Source organism: Grampus griseus, assembly GCF_964374135.1.
Source record: "Grampus griseus genome assembly, chromosome: 19".
In the NCBI taxonomy this organism is placed as follows: domain Eukaryota; kingdom Metazoa; phylum Chordata; class Mammalia; order Artiodactyla; family Delphinidae; genus Grampus; species Grampus griseus.
Window position 1 is genome coordinate 58,480,002 of NC_139013.1, and position 16,216 is coordinate 58,496,217.

General features: G+C 61.8%; 2 protein-coding genes across 4 annotated transcripts; one reads left to right on the forward strand and one right to left on the reverse strand.

Moving 5' to 3' along the window:
* Positions 1–916: 916 nt before the first annotated feature.
* Positions 917–9,567, forward strand: CDK10 (cyclin dependent kinase 10; the record flags this gene model as incomplete). 3 transcript variants are annotated; one of them, XM_082677116.1, is made up of 14 exons in its annotated part: positions 944–1,042; positions 2,979–3,126; positions 3,256–3,328; positions 3,946–4,017; positions 4,919–5,021; positions 5,159–5,240; positions 5,341–5,408; positions 6,747–6,799; positions 6,957–7,026; positions 7,607–7,666; positions 8,053–8,176; positions 8,258–8,397; positions 8,624–8,676; positions 8,877–9,567. In XM_082677116.1, 11 exons carry the CDS (start codon positions 3,999–4,001, stop codon positions 8,981–8,983), a joined length of 879 nt encoding a protein of 292 aa, XP_082533242.1. The 3 variants fall into 3 exon arrangements, with proteins under 3 accessions (XP_082533240.1, XP_082533241.1, XP_082533242.1); XM_082677115.1 differs by lacking the exon at positions 2,979–3,126 and having other exon boundaries at positions 935–1,042; XM_082677114.1 differs by lacking the exons at positions 2,979–3,126; positions 8,877–9,567 and having other exon boundaries at positions 917–1,042; positions 8,624–8,858.
* A 26-nt stretch (positions 9,568–9,593) lies between these two features.
* Positions 9,594–15,941, reverse strand: SPATA2L (spermatogenesis associated 2 like). The gene is made up of 4 exons (XM_082677119.1): positions 15,509–15,941; positions 13,774–15,280; positions 13,248–13,551; positions 9,594–11,404 (listed from the first exon to the last, which is right to left on the reverse strand). Exons 2-4 carry the CDS (start codon positions 14,271–14,273, stop codon positions 10,490–10,492), a joined length of 1,719 nt encoding a protein of 572 aa, XP_082533245.1. The 5' UTR covers positions 14,274–15,280; positions 15,509–15,941; the 3' UTR covers positions 9,594–10,489.
* Positions 15,942–16,216: the final 275 nt, after the last annotated feature.

Below are 16,216 nucleotides of genomic sequence, written 5' to 3' on the forward strand. Positions count from 1 at the left end.
ATTTCATAATTATCAAACGCCCTGAACTTACATTCGCATCATTTTAGCATTTACAGTATAGTCCCCGTGACAGGAGAAGCTGCACCCCTCCTCCTACACGGGCCACTCACTGCCCTGCCTCGTTTTTCTCCTTAGCACGCCGTCTGCTTTACTTACCTTGTTTACCGCCTCCAGTTAGAATGTAAGGTCCGCCAGGGCAGAGCCTGACAGGGCCGAGCACGTACTGGGTGCTCAACACGGATGTGTTAGGTGACCCTTTGGTCCCACAGTCCCTCCGTCGCCGCGTCCTGTCAGTTCTTTACACAGCTCTCGGACGCGCCCTCTGCTCTCGGTCCCCACTGGCCCTGCCCGAGCCTCCTCCCTCCCTGGCTCCAGGTCAGCGCTCCAGCACAGCTCCCGCGGCCCCGCGGCCGCCACGGCCCCCGCAGCCACCCCCCAGGCCACTGCAGCCCCCCGGACTTCGGCCTCCTCCTCCGGCGGCCGTTACTCAGCGCCCCAGCGCGGTCACGTGCCCGCACTTAAAACTAAAGTAGGGCCTCCCTGGTGGCGCAGTGGTTGAGAGCCCGCCTGCCGATGCAGGGGACGCGGGTTCGTGCCCCGGTCCGGGAAGATCCCACATGCTGCGGAGCGGCTGGGCCCGTGAGCCATGGCCGCTGAGCCTGCGCGTCCGGAGCCTGTGCTCCGCAACGGGAGAGGCCACAACAGTGAGAGGCCCGCGTACCGCAAAACAAACAAACAAACAAAAAACTAAAGTAAAGCTAGAAGCTTGGTAGTTCGAGTGCATCGTAGGAGTTGAGGTCCTCGTGGGTGGGGTCGGGTCTTCGGGAGGTTTCCTTGGTAACCGTTGCTGAGGAGGGGACGCCCCGGAAGTAGGCCATGCGCTTGCTCCGAGGAATACCCGTCTGCGCCTGCGCACATGGGAAGTGGGGGTGGGTGGGGTGGGGCTGAGCTCGGCATGGGGGAGCCGGAGCCGGAGCCGGAACAGATCCGTCTGAAGTGTATCCGTAAGGAAGGCTTCTTCACGGTGCCTCCAGAGCACAGGGTGCGACGACGGGCTGCTCGGGGTAGATGTGTCCTCGCCGGCGGCAGGGCGGAGCCGAAACGCACTGGGGCCCTCAGTGTCGCGCTAAAGCGCCAGGTTTCCGGCGAGAGCGGGAACGACAGTCCCAGAGCTCCTCGCGACAGGCGCGGAAGCTGGCGGCGGCCGCCCGGGACTCCGGTCCCGGCCGGTCCGCAGACCCCGGGGCGTGTGACGCCCGCGCGAGGGAAGGGCCGGCTCTCTGGCCTCCGGCCGCCTAGGCCAGAGCGCGCTGCAGCGCGGGCGTTTCTTAGCTTTGTGCCGGGGACGGGCGCCTTGTGTCTGGAGACAGTAGCCATGGGAAGAGTTGGAGGCGTGTCTCCCACCGGGCTGTGGGTGCACCGTGCGCGGGGCCCCACCTGTGACCCGGCAGCTTCGTTCGTGCCTTGCTCCGTGTGGGGCTTCTGCGTGTGTAACTGTCACTTAGTCTTTTCGGGGACCCTTTGTAGAGGTGAGGAGGGTGAAGCTTAGGGGCGTTGGGTGGTTTCTCCAAGGTAGACGGCTCGTGCAGGGGCAGGTGTGAACCCTGGCGGCGGATTGTTTTAAACACTTGCTGGTGCTCCGAGAGGCCGCCTCAGTGCCCAGTAAGGATCCTAACATACTGCCTGAGTGAGCGCAGGACCCCCCCCCCCCCTTGAGCCGTCCGCCGCCGTCGTTCATCACCGAGACACGCAGCAGCTGCTCTCAGTGGGGAGTTAAGACATACCCGGACGAGGACAGTGCACAATAGTAGGTGCTGTGAGACGAAAGTGTCGGGATTTTTCAGAGAAAGAATGCTTTCAGCTGGGGGCCAGGAAGCAGTTTTGCAGGTAGCATTTCTGCTGGGCGGGTAAGTGTGAGTGCGTTTTGGACACGCAGAGACGAGGAGGGTTCTTGCCAGACCTGGGCAGCAGCAGGAGCAAAGTCCCGCGAAGCACAGAGCGCACAAGAAGCACCAGGGGGTCACGGGAGAGAGAGGACAACTAGGTTGAGCTGAAACCGTGGAAGGGCTTCAGTACAGGCCAGGTGACTCTGACTCCGTTCCCCAGGATGGCGGGCAAGATACATAGAGGCAGGGAGTCCAAAGAAGGGCTCTTAGAACTTGAACCTTGCCGCACGTGCTTCTCCAACCCAAGGGGAGGTGCTCATTGATTCTGCTACAACTGACGGTGTATTAGGGTACAGGCTCTCTGCTAGAATATGGAGACCCCAAAATACAGTGGCGTAAGTACAGGACTTTATTTCTGGCTCCCCTAACGCCTCACAGGTGGGCCAGGCACTCAGGTTGTCTCTTTGCTTCACCTGTGCCCCACCCAAATCCCAGCCTGCCTCAAGGGGCAGGAAAGCGTGAGCAGCAAGCAGCCTCCTTTGATCAAAAAGTTGCACTTGTCCCTTCTGCCCGCATCCCATTGGCCAGGATTTAGTCACATGGTCACACCCAGCTGCAAGGGAGGCTGGGAACTGTGGCCACCAGCTGGGTGGCTATGTGCCCCTGGGCAGTTTCATAACCCAAAGGAAGAAGTAACGTGTGGATGACTGAGACAGTTTTTGCCGCAGAAGTGTTTCCACTGTGCTTGGTAGATGCTTTGAGAAGTTCTTCAAGCTTTTTCCACGTCCAGAGCTTGCTTGTTTCTTTCTTTCTTTCTTTATGGCCTCTCCCTGCAGCTTGTGGGATTTCAGTTCCCCCAGTCAGGGATTGAATCCAGGCCCTCGGCACTGAGAGTGCGCAGTTCTATCCAGTGGACTGCCGGAGAAAACCCCAGAGCATAATTTAGAGCGGTGCTGTTCAGGGGACTTTCTGTGATGGTGGAAATGTTCTGTTTTCTGAATCGTCCAGGATGGTCACCACAGCTGCGTGGGGCCATCGAGCGCTTCACATGGCTTATGCAGCTGAAGAAATGGACTTTTACTTTCATTTTAGTTAATTTTAACCAAATGTGGCTGGCGGTTCCTCCTTTTGGGCAGCACACATCTGGACCATGGAATTGAAAGGGAGTGGTTAGACCGTCTTTGATATCACATTCAAAGAGGCCAGCATCATCACCCCATTTTCTCACCTGCAAACCCAGGTGTGTGGTGACCTTTCTGTTTGGTGAGCAGGACACGAGCTGGCTTTTTGGTACCAATTGCGTGTCCATATCCATCTCTGGTGCCATTAGCTGCCGGATCCCCTCACCGCCAGCACCTCTCTCTTTCAGCTGGGACGGTGCCGGAGCGTGAAGGAGTTTGAGAAGCTGAACCGCATTGGGGAAGGCACCTACGGCATTGTGTGTGAGTGGCCACGGTGGGAGGCCTGGGCGCCCAGGGACTGTCCCAGCAGTAGCTGTGGCAGGGCTGGAAGGAGGGGACAGGTGACCTCTAATCCCTGGTGTAATTGCCATAGATTTCACACCACTCCTGAATAAACACAAGCATCAGGTTGCTAATGTGTACCCGTGAGTAGAGGTAGCTGTTATAGCCAGAGCTGCATCCACAGTAGCTGGGACGTTGGTGTGCGTCAAACTGCTGCGGGTTTGGAAGATGCACAATTTAGCACAGTGCTTTGGGGAGCCAGCTTTGACAAAATAAGAGTTCCTTTTTCAAGATAAGCTACCTTATTTGCTGTTAGAACATAGTAACCGCAGAGCACAAAGCAGTGATCTGCATACCAGCTCTAAGAAGGAAAACCTACAGGGAGCTTCTCACAACCAGGGGCCCTGTACCAGCTCAAGCCAGAGGACTCCCCAGGGAGCACATCTCGCAGGGTCGGGTGCTGCTTGCGAGGAGTGTGGACGGGCTGCCACAGGGTACCCAGCAGTCAAGGGGGAAAAGAAGGGAGCCCCTGTGGGGCAGGAGGCCACACGGTGGGGTCGGGCTTGGAGCCTATCCTGGAGGAGTTTCCATTGCAGACAGGGCCCGGGATACCCAAACGGATGAGATTGTTGCCCTGAAGAAAGTGCGGATGGACAAGGAGAAGGATGGTGAGCACGGAGGGGCCGCCGGACCACTCTGAGCTCACGTGGGAGGGGGAGGAAGGTGTGAGTTGCCTGAGGCCCGCCCCCGAGTCGCGCCTGCTTTCCCAAGGGTGTCTGCATGATGGTCAGAGGAGGCTGATCTCTGGGGGCTGCAGCCTGGCCCCTGCCACACAGTCTAGGCCTCAGCCCCCCTAAGCCCTGTGCGGTTCATCCCCTTCACCCTCCCCTTGGGTGACTGCCTCATCTTCTGTCTCAGCTCAGCGTCACCCCTCCACAGGGCTTTCCCACCCAAGACTGAGCCGGCAGCACCTGTGTGCTCCACGCCGCCCTGCCGACAGCCCCGTGGCTGCCTGTGCAGGCAGGGCTGTGCTGGGCGCACTGGGGGCCACCTGCCATGCACAGGGGTCAGTACAGAGTGCTGCTTGCATTTGATGAAGGAGGGAAGAGTTAAAGGTGCTGGTTAGGATGGCCTTGCTTCTCCCTGAAGTAGCAGGCAGAGCCCTGACAGCGGCGGGCATGGGGGTCCCTGAGAGGGGATGTAGACAGGGGTTGGGGGCTCACTGAGTAGCTGGCTGTCAGGGGTCCCTGTGTGCAGGGGAGCGTCACAGAGGCTGTCAGGGGTCCCTGTCTGCAGGACTGGGCGTCACAGAGGCTGTCAGGGGTCCCTGTCTGCGGGGGGGGGGGTCACAGAGGCTGTCAGGGGTCCCTGTCTGCAGGACTGGGCGTCACAGAGGCTGTCAGGGGTCCCTGTCTGCACGGGGGGGTCACAGAGGCTGTCAGGGGTCCCTGTCTGCAGGGGGCGGTCCCAGAGGCTGTCAGGGGTCCCTGTCTGCAGGGGGCGGTCCCAGAGGCTGTCAGGGGGTCCTGACTGCAGGGGTGGGCTCGCTGAGGCCGCGCTGGGTTGCAGGGGTCCCCATCAGCAGCCTTCGAGAGATCACGCTTCTCCTTCGCCTCCGCCATCCGAACATCGTGGAGCTGAAGGAGGTGGTTGTGGGGAACCACCTGGAGAGGTGAGTGGGCCGCTTGCTGCCCCCGCATTGGGTCCTGCCCGCCCCTCCCTCTTGCCCTTCCTGCTGCCCCAGGAGGGTCCCTTGGCCCACTTGGGAGGAGGTGGGAGGTGGCCTGCGTTTCCCCCTCTTCTTTTCAGCATCTTCCTGGTGATGGGTTACTGTGAGCAGGACCTGGCCAGCCTTCTGGAGAACATGCCAACACCCTTCTCTGAGGCGCAGGTTTGAGGCTGCGGGCTCTGGTGGCGGGCTTCCCACGTCCTTGCTCGGCGCACTGTGGCAGACGCAGGCTGCCCTGACCCTGCATCCTGGCCCTCTACAGGTCAAGTGCATCGTGCTGCAGGTGCTCCGGGGCCTCCAGTACTTGCACCGGAACTTCATCATCCACAGGTGGGCGGGGTCCACGGGCCTGGAAGGGGGCGGGGCCTCAGGAAACATTTTTCCAGAGGAGTGCTGGTTTGTGACATGGGGGAAGTGTGACTGCCAGTACTGACCCAGTGCCAGTTGACGTTGCCCAGTATCCAGGAGAGGAGCAGGCACAGCCTCGATGCAGTAGACGTTCTGTGACTGCTCCTGGCGGATGGTCCAAGAGCAGATAATACCTGTTTTCTCCTCTGGGGGGCCGATGGTGTGAGCGAGTCAGGCTCTGAGAAGTGCTGCCTTGGAGAGAGCCTTACTGGAAGGCAGGCCAGGAAGGGCAGAGACTGGAGGGGCAGAGGGGAGGGTCTTGCAGGCCTGGGCAGGACCTTGCAGGCAGCAGTTCCGTGTGCCCTCGGTGGCTCGCATGGCCTGGGTGGGGATCAGACACAGCCCTGGAAGTCAGACCTGGGCTCAAGGCCGCCTCTGCCAGTTTCTCAGAAAGTTACTGAGAGCTCTCTCTGGTGTTCCCAGCTGCCAAATCGCCTTGCACTGCCTGCCCTCCTTATTTTTAAGAAGTGCAGGGACTTCATGGCGGTCCAGTGGTTTAGACTTTGCCTTCCAATGCAGGGGGTGCGGGTTCGATCGCTGGTCGGGGAGCTAAGATCCCACATGCCTCGCGGCCAGAAAATCCAAAGCATAAAAAAGAAGCAGTAGGGCTTCCCTGGTGGCGCAGTGGTTGGGGGTCCGCCTGCCGATGCAGGGGACGTGGGTTCGTGCCCCGGTGCGGGAAGATCCCACATGCTGCGGAGCGGCTGGGCCCATGAGCCATGGCCGCTGAGCCTGCGCGTCCGGAGCCTGTGCTCCGCAATGGGAGAGGCCACAGCAGTGAAAGGCCCGCGTACCGCAAAAAAAACCCTAAAAAAACCCAGAAGCAATATTGTAACAAATTCAGTGAAGACTTTAAAAATGGTCCACATAAAAAAAATTAAAAAGTGCAAACAGGGGCTTCCTTGGTGGCGCAGTGGTTGAGAGTCCGCCTGCCGATGCAGGGGACACGGGTTCGTGCCCCGGTCCGGGAAGATCCCACATGCAGTGGAGCGGCTGGGCCCCTGAGCCATGGCCGCTGAGCCTGCGCGTCCGGAGCCTGTGCTCCGCAACGGGAGAGGCCACAACAGTGAGAGGCCCGCGTACCGGAAAAAAAAAAAAAAAAGTGCAAACAGGAGGAGACGTATGGGGAAATGTTCTAAGCATCACTGCGACGGACAGGAGGAGACGTATGGGGAAATGTTCTAAGCGTCACTGCGACGGTGACAGCCTCTTTCCCCACGCAGTTTCCCGGGAAGCACTGGTGTTCTCTTTTTGTCACAGGGATCTGAAGGTCTCCAACTTGCTCATGACGGATAAGGGCTGCGTGAAGACAGGTGGGTGCAGGTGCTGGCTCTTTGGTGGGGGCCACCATGAGCGCCACCTCGACGGGGCGGCAGGCCGGTCCCGATAAGCACCCTGCACGCTACAAGCTGGTTGCAAACGTCAGTGGACAGTCTTCACTGGGTGACACTCTCCCTCCCGTCTGTCCAGCGGATTTCGGCCTGGCCCGGGCCTATGGCATCCCGCTGAAGCCAATGACCCCCAAGGTGGTCACCCTCTGGTGAGTCCCTGGGGACCATGGGAAGTGGGGGGTCACGCTGAAGCTGCTCAAGGACCTGGGAGGATTTTAGGCTGTGGGGCTGCACACACTCAGAGGCTGCGTGTGGATGGCTCCTGAGGCCGAGCAGGGCTGCCACCGGGAAGGACCTGCCCCGTCCAGACGGGGTGCTGCTCTGAGCTGCTCGCAAGGGGCGGTGTCTCCACCGACGGGAGGACAGAACAGTGCATGTCCTCTGTAATTATTTCTCACTCGACATTTTGAAGAACGGGGTTGTGCTTTAGGGCAGGATGCTTTCTGCCGTGTGTCACTCAGCCCCGACCTGTGTAGAACGGGCCAGCACAGGACACTGCAGCACGCGGGAGCCATCCAGTGACAGCAGCTGCTGCCTCGTGTGCTGTGTTTGTCGGGTTTAGTGGAAGGGACAGCCGAGCTGGGCTTCATGCTCCATCGTCCAGGCTGACTCTGGCTCTCAGGGCCGGTGGTGGCCGGTGGGTAGGCTGGTGCAGAGCCACGGTGCCTCGTGGAGGCCGGGCCAGAGGAGAGGAACTGCCAGACCCAAGGTGGGGGCTCCTGTTCGCAGGTACCGAGCCCCTGAACTGCTGCTGGGGACCACCACGCAGACCACCAGCATCGACATGTGGTGAGGGGTGGATGCACCCGGGGCCTTGGGCAGGGCGGGGTGGTCTTGTGGGAGCTGGCGGGGCAGGAGTGGGGCTGGGGTCTCGCCAGCCTCCCAACTCCCAGGAAGGTGGGCCTGCGCCTGGGGTCCCGAGAGGCAGTGTAAGACGGCTTCGGCGTTCACGGCCCCCATCACTGAGGACCCGCCCTTGTGGCCACTCAGAGAGGCCTGCTGGTGCCAGCTCACGTGGCCCGGGGGGAGAACCCAGTGGTCACCTGCCTTCCCGTCGTGGCCTCCTCCCAGCTCTGCCCCCGTCCTCTGACCCCAGCGCCCGGGGGCCGGGGCCGGGCGGAGTGGTGCTCTGCGGGGCCGGAGGAGCTGAGGCGAGGCCCCGTGCTCCCCTGCAGGGCCGTGGGCTGCATCCTGGCCGAGCTGCTGGCCCATAAGCCCCTTCTGCCCGGCGCTTCCGAGATCCACCAGGTGGACCTGATCGTACAGCTGCTGGGGACACCCAGTGAGAACATCTGGCCGGTGAGTGCCGGCCCTGCCCTCCCCTCTCCTGCCCCCTGCCGGCCGCCAGCCTGCAGCTGCCACTCCCCCTCCCCCACACAGGGCTTCTCCCAGCTGCCACTGGTGAGCCAGTACAGTCTGAGGAAGCAGCCCTACAACAACCTGAAGCACAAGTTCCCGTGGCTCTCGGAGGCCGGCCTGCGCCTGCTGAACCTTCTCTTCATGTACGACCCCAAGAAAAGGTGCTGACCCGGCCTGCGGGCGGGCAGGGGCGCCGTGACTGAGAGGGCCCCTCCCAGACATGCCTGTGAGGCCTGGGCCTCTGCCCGCCCAGGTCATGAAGCCCTTTCTGAGGCTCCTGTCGGTTTCTGGGCCCCTGGTCCCTACCTGCCACCCAGCTGTCTGCCGTGCGGGGCAGGTGTGAGGGAGATGGGCCAGGCCCCATGAACGGCAAGGCCTTCTCTCCAGGGCGACGGCCGGCGACTGCCTGGAGAGCTCCTACTTCAAGGAGAAGCCCCTGCGTGAGTCTCCCCCACCCCCTGGCCGGCGCTTGGCTGGGGGTCCCTGTCCGGGCCGGGGCCGCTGTTGGGCAGGTGGGCAGTGGGGCCCGAGCAGGCACGGGCTGCTCGTGCCGCAGGAACCGTGTGCAGGGCCAGGAGGGGAGCAGAGGGAGGCGTGGGGGGCCCTTCCCACCCGGCGCTGAGCAGCCCCCTCCCTGCAGCCTGCGAGCCGGAGCTCATGCCCACTTTCCCCCACCACCGCAACAAGCGTGCTGCCCCGGCCACATCCTCAGGCGCTGAGAGCCAGAGCCGGCGCTGCAAGCCCTGAGGGCGGGGGCCCCTGCGGCCCGGCCTGTCCCTCGGCCAGGACCGACCAGCTGCTCCAGCTGACTGCACCGCTTCCTGCACCTCTGCCCACCGCTGCCCCAGAACGGCAGCGTGTGGACATGGGGGATGCCGGTGGGTGCGTCCTGCAGGCCCAGACACCCTGCCGGGCGCCACCTGGTGGCTCTGTCATCTCATGGCTCTGCCATCTGGTGGCTGGGCTGGGGCCACCTGTTGCCAAGCCCTCAGACCCTCACTTCCCAGGAGGAAATTTGGCTGGGCCCATCTCAGGAGGTGTCTCTGGCTTGGGATGAGCAGACCCCACGTGGTCACTTTTGTCCCCACTTGATCCCCAGGGTCGGCCTAGGAAGGGAGAGGCTACAGTGACCCCCCCGCTGGGGCTGCAGGACTCAGAGTGGGAAGGAGGGGTGGGGTGTGGGGTGCCGCCAGCTTGGTGGACTAGAGTCTGGGCAGCTCTGAGCCCACCAGAGGGACAGCCCCTGGGTTGGGGGCTGTGCCCTGTGCCCACTCCCCACTGAGGCTCCTGGGGAGGGACATGGTTGGGCCTCGGAGAGATAAACGCTTTCCTCACAGACACAGCTGGATCCAGCGTCCTTTAATGTACTTTGAGGTTGTGATTCGCGTGACAGACAGGTGTGGGGGGAGGGGCCACACACAAGACTGGCTCCACCCCAGGCCCAGGTGGGCAGACCCACCCCCTCCAGCCCTGTGAGCGGGCTGGCGGCTGGCAGCTGGTGCATCTTTACCACGGGACCCAGGTGGGCTCTGGGGTGGGAGCCTTGGAGATCTCTCACCCTGCCTTCCGAAGCCGGACAGCAGGAAGATGTAGCAGGAAGATTGCTCAGAAGCCCCCACGCTCCGCCCGGAAGTGGGGTGACAGCCTCTCGGGCTCCGTGGCTCCCCGTCTCCCGCCTGCTGTTCTCTGGAACTCTTGGGCACTCACTCTGGCTGGAGACTAGATCATTTCTCTTCTGTCCTTGGGTCCAGCTTCCCCGCCCAGCTCTGACTGGAGCCCATGGGGCTGGTCTCAGGCCAGCACTCAGCTCATTCAGTGCTGGTCTGTGACACCCATGGGGGACCAGGTCCCCTCAGCCGGGTCAGCCATGCACCTGGCAGAGCCCCTAGAATGGTCTTAGCAAAGCTCCGGGGCTCATGAGGTCACCTGAGCCCCCAAGGACACTCCTCTGTGGAGCACCCCTTTGGGCACTTGCAGGGAGCAGGTCAGGAGCTGCGGCGCTGGGGCCAGTGGTGGGGCCGGGGAGGGGTGGGAGAGGAGGGAGAGGGTGCTCCCTGGGGGCGGGCCGGCAGCTTTCCGAGGAAGACGGCCCCCACCTCTCACGTAGCGGGGTCGAGTCTCCATGCCCCCCGACCTGCCGCTGTGCTCAGCACCCCTGGGGGGCAGGAGGGGCAGGGTGGCCAGTGGCCCGGGTCTGAGGAGGGATGAGGCCCAGAAAAGCACCACGGAACATGTCTCCAGAAAGCCCTGGGCCTAGGGCCAGGCGGGCCTAGGGGCATCGTAGAGCAAGGTGTCCACCTGGGCTCGCTGCAGCCACAGGCGCCGCTGGTGGTTTCCGTGCAGGGCGCGCAAAGGGTGGCCCGGGCGGCAGGTGGCCAGGGTGGCACAGTGGGAAGTGTGCAGCTGGCGACACGTGTCACAGCAGAGGGTGGGGAGGGCGCCAGGGCCCAGGCAGCTGTGTGTCTGGTAGCCGGGGGGCTCGGGGACTCGTGGGGGGCTGGCCTGCTCAGGGGCTCCAGGGGCTTGGGGGGCGGCCAGGTCTCCGGGCCGACTGAGCAGCTCTTGGCGCAGTGAGAGGAGGGAGAAGGCCTCGGCCTCGGGCTCCTCCTCCGAGGCCGGGCTGCTGGCCTCAGCCTCCCAGGCCCCGCCCCCCACGCCCCACAGTCTGGCGCTCTGCTCCCAGAACAGAGGCTGGCAGGCTAGCTCCGAGGGGGGTGAGTCGGGGCCTGGCGAGGGTCCCCCGTATAGGCTGGTCTCATCTGAGCCCTCATCCTCCTGCAGGTCCCGGTACAGGTCCAGCCGGGCCTGGCACCGGGCCGGGGAGCCACGGGGGGGAACAGGTGGCGGCTCTTCTTCGCGGGCTAGTCGCTGCTGCAGCCAGGCCACGCAGGAGGCCACATCCGCGCTGGCCCGCCGTGCCTGCAGCAGCTCCTCGGCTGGCAGCATGCTGGTGCCCAGCTGCGCCAGCACCTCGCCCAGGATCTCACACTCCAGCCGCAGGGCAAAGCAGCCCAGGGCCACCTGCACAAGCTGGCGGGCGGGGGGCAGGGCAGCCACCATAAGGCGGTGGTCGTCCCTGCGCACATAGCCCATCTTCTGGAAGCTCTGGATGAGGAGGTCCTCCGAGAGTGCGCCCTTCAGCACGTGCACGTAGCCCCCTGAGAAAGTCTGCAAGGGAGGGGGCCGGTCGGCGGCAGCCCACCCTCCCGCAGACCTGCCCCCGCCTCAGCTGCACTCCCTTGCTTTGGGGGCCACCATCCTCACCCCAGGGGGCGGCATGGCCCCAAGGCGGTCTGGGATGTGCTGACGCTCCCTCCAGAGGAGCTGTTTAAAAACATACATGCTGGGAGTTCCCTGGTGGTCTTGTGGTTAGGATTTGGCACTTTCACTGCTGGGGCCTGGGTTCAGTCCCCGGTCGGGGAACTGAGATCCCGCAGGCTGTGCGGCCAAAAACAAAAAAAACATAGATGCTCAGGGCCACCCCCAGAAACTCTGATCTCACTGGCTGAGGTAGGCCCCAGCATCACAATTGTTTAATCTAACACATTTCATCTGGGTCATAGAACAAACTAAATAAAGAGGCCCTGTTGAGAAATCTCGCTGCCCTCTGGGTCCCCTCCACCTCTTCTCACCTGTGGGGGTTTGCTACTTTAGTTAGTTTCCCGTGTACCTGCTGAGTGGTCATGCAAACAAAGAATACAAGTGCTTATTTGCTCTGAGCAGGTAGCCTCCTAAACGCCTCATTCTGAACTCTGCTTTTCCAGTTTCTGAGAGCTTTCCCTGACACGACAGAGGCCTAGCCATTCACTTCTCCAGCTGTGCAGCTTTCCACCACACGGATGGAACATCTGTAGTTCTTGGAGGCTCCAGGCTGCAAAGGAACTAGAAGCGTCCCTAGGATGGCGATAACGTGTCTCTCATGTGTCTACAGTTCCTTGATCCTGGGACCCTGTGAGTGTACCTTTGCTTACAGCTGATGAGAGTACCTCCACAGATGGGGCACTGCTAGTAAGACTGTTCTCAGGGCTGGGCTTTCACCCCTCACAATGGACCTTGCGCTAGACTGTCCTCGTGTTTGCTTCATGGAGGAAGGAATGGATTCCAAAAGATTAGGTAACTTGCCCCAAGCCACAGAGCCGGCAGAAGCAGACCCCATCCAGGTCTGCCCAGTGCTGAAGCCCGTGAGCGTGTCAAGATCAGGCCTGTCTGTTCTGCTCTTGGCCCCCCATGGGGCTGCATCCTGCCCTCGTCTGAACGGATGAATGAAAGTCCTAGAACCTCAGAACAGCAGGTGTCCCAGTGGAGCAGTGGGCTCCACGGCTCACCTCACTGAGAGAGGCTGCTGCTGCCATGGCAACCAGTGGAGGCGGACGCCCACGTGCCCAGTGACATCATTACCTTCCCACTCTTCTGAATTAGCTCAGAGCAGAAGGCAGCCTGCCCCCTCCTGCCAGCCTGCAGCTCACCTGGAGGGGCCCGGCCGGCCCTGGGCTCAGCTCTACCCAGGCTGTGGGGTGAGCTAGGTACTTGTTTAGCCCGGCTCCACTAGGACATGCAGGGGCACCCCCAGCCCCTGCCTACTTCATAGGGGATAACCATGTCATCTTCCACAAATGGAGCCACAAATCTCTCCTGGAGAGATTAGGGTGACCCTGGAATGCCCAGTCCTTCCTGTGTGTCTGTCCTAGGATTTCTATGGTAACTGGGGCCACAAGGCTACTTTGGGGAGGGCAGTGATGCAAGCTTTAAGGACCAGGATCCCCCTCGGAAGGCAGGTATCCAAATGGGTGACCTCCACGCACCCCATGTTCTCAGCCCCAGGAGTACAAAGGGGAACCTCGGCCAAGAGATGCTCCAACACGCCCAGGACCCTTCAGCACACTGAGCTCTCTGAAACCTATCAGCCTCTGAGGACACCTGAAATCCCTTAGGCCCGACGGTAGCCACCGTCCCGATGGTAGCCAACTCCCAGTAGCCTGGGCAGGGGCCCCCACTCGGCTCGGCGCCCTACCTTGATGGTGGTGAACTCTTTCCTCCAAGGCAGCAGATACAGGTGCACGGCGGCTAACTCCAGCAGCTCGAAGGCGCGGGCCAGGCCGCGTAGCGCAGGGGCCAGGTCGGCGCGGCCCCACAGGCCATCGGTGAGTAGTGCCAGCGCGTCATCCTGCAGCGCCCCATGCAGGTCGAAGTCTTCCACCAGGATGTGCCAGAGCACGGCGCGTAGCGATGGGTCCCCGCACACGCCCGCGCGGCCGTGCCTAAGTTCGCGCTCCAGGCACAGACGGTAGTCCTCGGACAGCGAGCTGCTGCCCATGCTGGCGGGCGGGAATAGGGTATCAGGACGCAGAGGTCCCTCCCTGCCCGCTGCGCGCCTCCAGAGCCCTCGCCTGCATCCACAGGTCCCCCACCAACTGTGCGCCCCTGGTATCTACAGCACCCCCTTCCCTGGAGACGTACGCCACCTGAGTTTCCCTTCCCGAGCAGAGACCCCTTTGCCCAGCAGATCGTGCTGTGGGCCCGGAGGACGACAGCCCTACCTGTCTCTCACCAGCAGTCCCCGAGCGCCCGCTGCTCTGTTCGGGCCTCTCCAGCAGCACCTCGCTTCCGTCGGGCCGGCTCCACCCCTCGGCCGTGACGTTAGGGGCGGGGTCTCTTCGGGCACCGCCCCCTCCGCCAACGCGGACAGGGCGGGGCCTGGTGAGGGCCCGGGAGCACGAACCGCCACGGACTGCGGAGCCAAGGACAGGGGGCACACCGCGGACGCTCCCACCGAGGCGGGCGCCGACCTCCTGAGCTGGACCCTCGGGAGCGCCAGGGTGCCGAGGAAGCAGGTACCGTGGCTCTTCGTGCGCCTGCCGGGAGCGGGGACCGGACGCGGGGCGGGGCAATCTCCTGGGGGCGGGGCTACCCCAACAGGGACAGGACCCTTCTCGTTGCCTAACGGGATTGACCAGATACGGGAGGGAGGGAGGCGTCGAGCCGCCCTCTGGCGGGGCCAGTGCTCCAGGTGGAAGCCGGCCGGGCGTTTCAGCGTCATTTAAAACTGCAACCTCAGGAGACTTTCCTGGCGGTCCAGTCGTTAGGACTCCGCGCTCCCACTGCTGGGGGCGCCGCACCCTCCTCCCCCCACCAAAAAAACCCAACAAATCAGCAACCCGGGCCTCTTTGAGGCGGCGTGAAGGCGCTTTTCTGCCTAGGTCAGAGTCGCTTCCAGGCACCGGATCCGACGTTCTGCTCTGTATCCAGCCCTGCTTCTCCGCTCCTGCTCTTGAGTGCTGTTTGCGTGGCCCCAGGTGTTTGCTGTTAACTGCTGTGTGCTATTCCAGGGAGCATGGCTCTGTCTCAGTGTGCCACTCGAACCTGAGCAGGTCTTTGCATCGTCCTCCCTTAGAGGAGTAGTCCCATAGAAGACCCGTTGAATGGAAGTGACGTTGCATGGCTTTCCAGGTTAAGTCATAAAACTGCCTTGCTGTCTTGAGACGCTCAATCTTGGGACCTAGCCACATACTGGGAGGAAAGCAGCTGCATGAAGGGGCCGAATGATGAAGGCTGAATAATGTCCAAACTCCATGGAACCCGGGAATGTGAACATATTTGGAAATAGGATCTTTGGAGCTATAATCAAGTTAAGACTAAGTCAGACTGGATTAGGGTGGACCCTAAGCCGTCAGAATGACGTCTTTGTAAGGAGCAAGGTTACGTACTTCGGGAGGAGGCACATGATGGATGCAGAGGCTTGCAGCGACAGGCAGAGACTGCAGGAGCCCCCGGAGCTGGACGAGGCAGGAAAGGGTTCTCGTCTAGCACTCTGCTGGGCCACGGCCCTGTGGACGCCTTGACTTCAGACTTCAGGACTTTGGGAGTAAATTTTTGTTGTTTTAAGCTCCCCAGTAGCTAGTTACAGGAAACGAATGCAGGCCTCCCACGCCACGGCTGTTCCCACAGCCGAGACCCTCGCTGATGGCAGACGTGTAGACCAATCTCCAGATGACTCCAACCCCTTGATCTTGGGTCACCCCAACTTGGAAGCTGACTTAGCTGATGCTGCAGGTGGGGCAGAGACAAGATGTCCCCACTGAACCCTGCCGAGGTGGGAGTTTCACAAGCAAAGCAAATGGCTGTCGCATGTTTAAGCCAGTGAGTGGGCTGGCTTGTTACACAGCAGGGGGGCGGATGCCACACTGCCTCAGCGCCAGCTGCGTAGGGGTCCTCCTGTGACCCTGGGCTATAGCCGGGCGGAGCAGATAGGTGGCAGGGTCAGTTAATACCTACCTTGGCCAGGACCGCAGCTCCCTGGACCACCGCCCAGCACACTGCGCGGCTGGGTCCAGTCTCCCAGGCAACACCCCTCTCCTCCTCATCCAGCTTTCTCATCTTCACCAGTTCAGCGCAAGGGAAGGTCTGTCTTGTAAGTGTTTTAATTTGCATTTCTTGATTTTAAAAATGACTTTAAACACCTCTTCTTATGCTGATGAGCTTTTTAAAGTTCTTCTGAAGACAGCCTGTTCACAGCCTTTGCTATTTTCCTGACGGGGGCTCCTGCCTTTTTCGTGTTGATCTGGAGGATTTCTGTGTGAAGAATCCATCACTCACCGTCTTACGAAAGGCTGTAGGCTGGGAGAGGCTGAAGGACTGGCCCAGAGCCAGCAGCAGGAAGGCCGTCTGATCAGCGCCTCCAGAGAGCTCCCCAAAGCCAGCAGGAGCGCCCACGGTCAGGCTTCGCTCCATCGTCCACCTGCTCTATGAAAGGGGGCTTAAAATCCCATCCTTGAGACCGCCAAGGCCTGGAGCAGGGGGTCATCCTCCCCAGGCTTCATGGCTGGCTGGGCCTCGTGTCCAGGACTGGGGGGCTTCCTTTGGAGAGGGCAGGGACTCAGGGACTGAGAGCTTTGAGGGCAGGGCAGGATGAGCAGGCGGGTGCCTGCCTGTCATTCCTGGGGTGCTGGTGGGCAGGGGACCCCTGCCCACAAAGGCTCCCGA

What these genes read in the sequence shown, in the direction of transcription:
- SPATA2L (XM_082677119.1), bottom strand. Translation starts at nt 14,273, where the DNA reads ATGACGCTGAAACGCCCGGCCGGCTTCCACCTGGAGCACTGGCCCCGC. An exon ending in GGACTGCTGGTGAGAGACAG is followed by an intron (nt 13,552 to 13,773) that starts GTAGGGCTGTCG and finishes CCCGCCCGCCAG; the next exon opens with CATGGGCAGCAGCTCGCTGT. An exon ending in AAGAGTTCACCACCATCAAG is followed by an intron (nt 11,405 to 13,247) that starts GTAGGGCGCCGA and finishes CCTCCCTTGCAG; the next exon opens with ACTTTCTCAGGGGGCTACGT.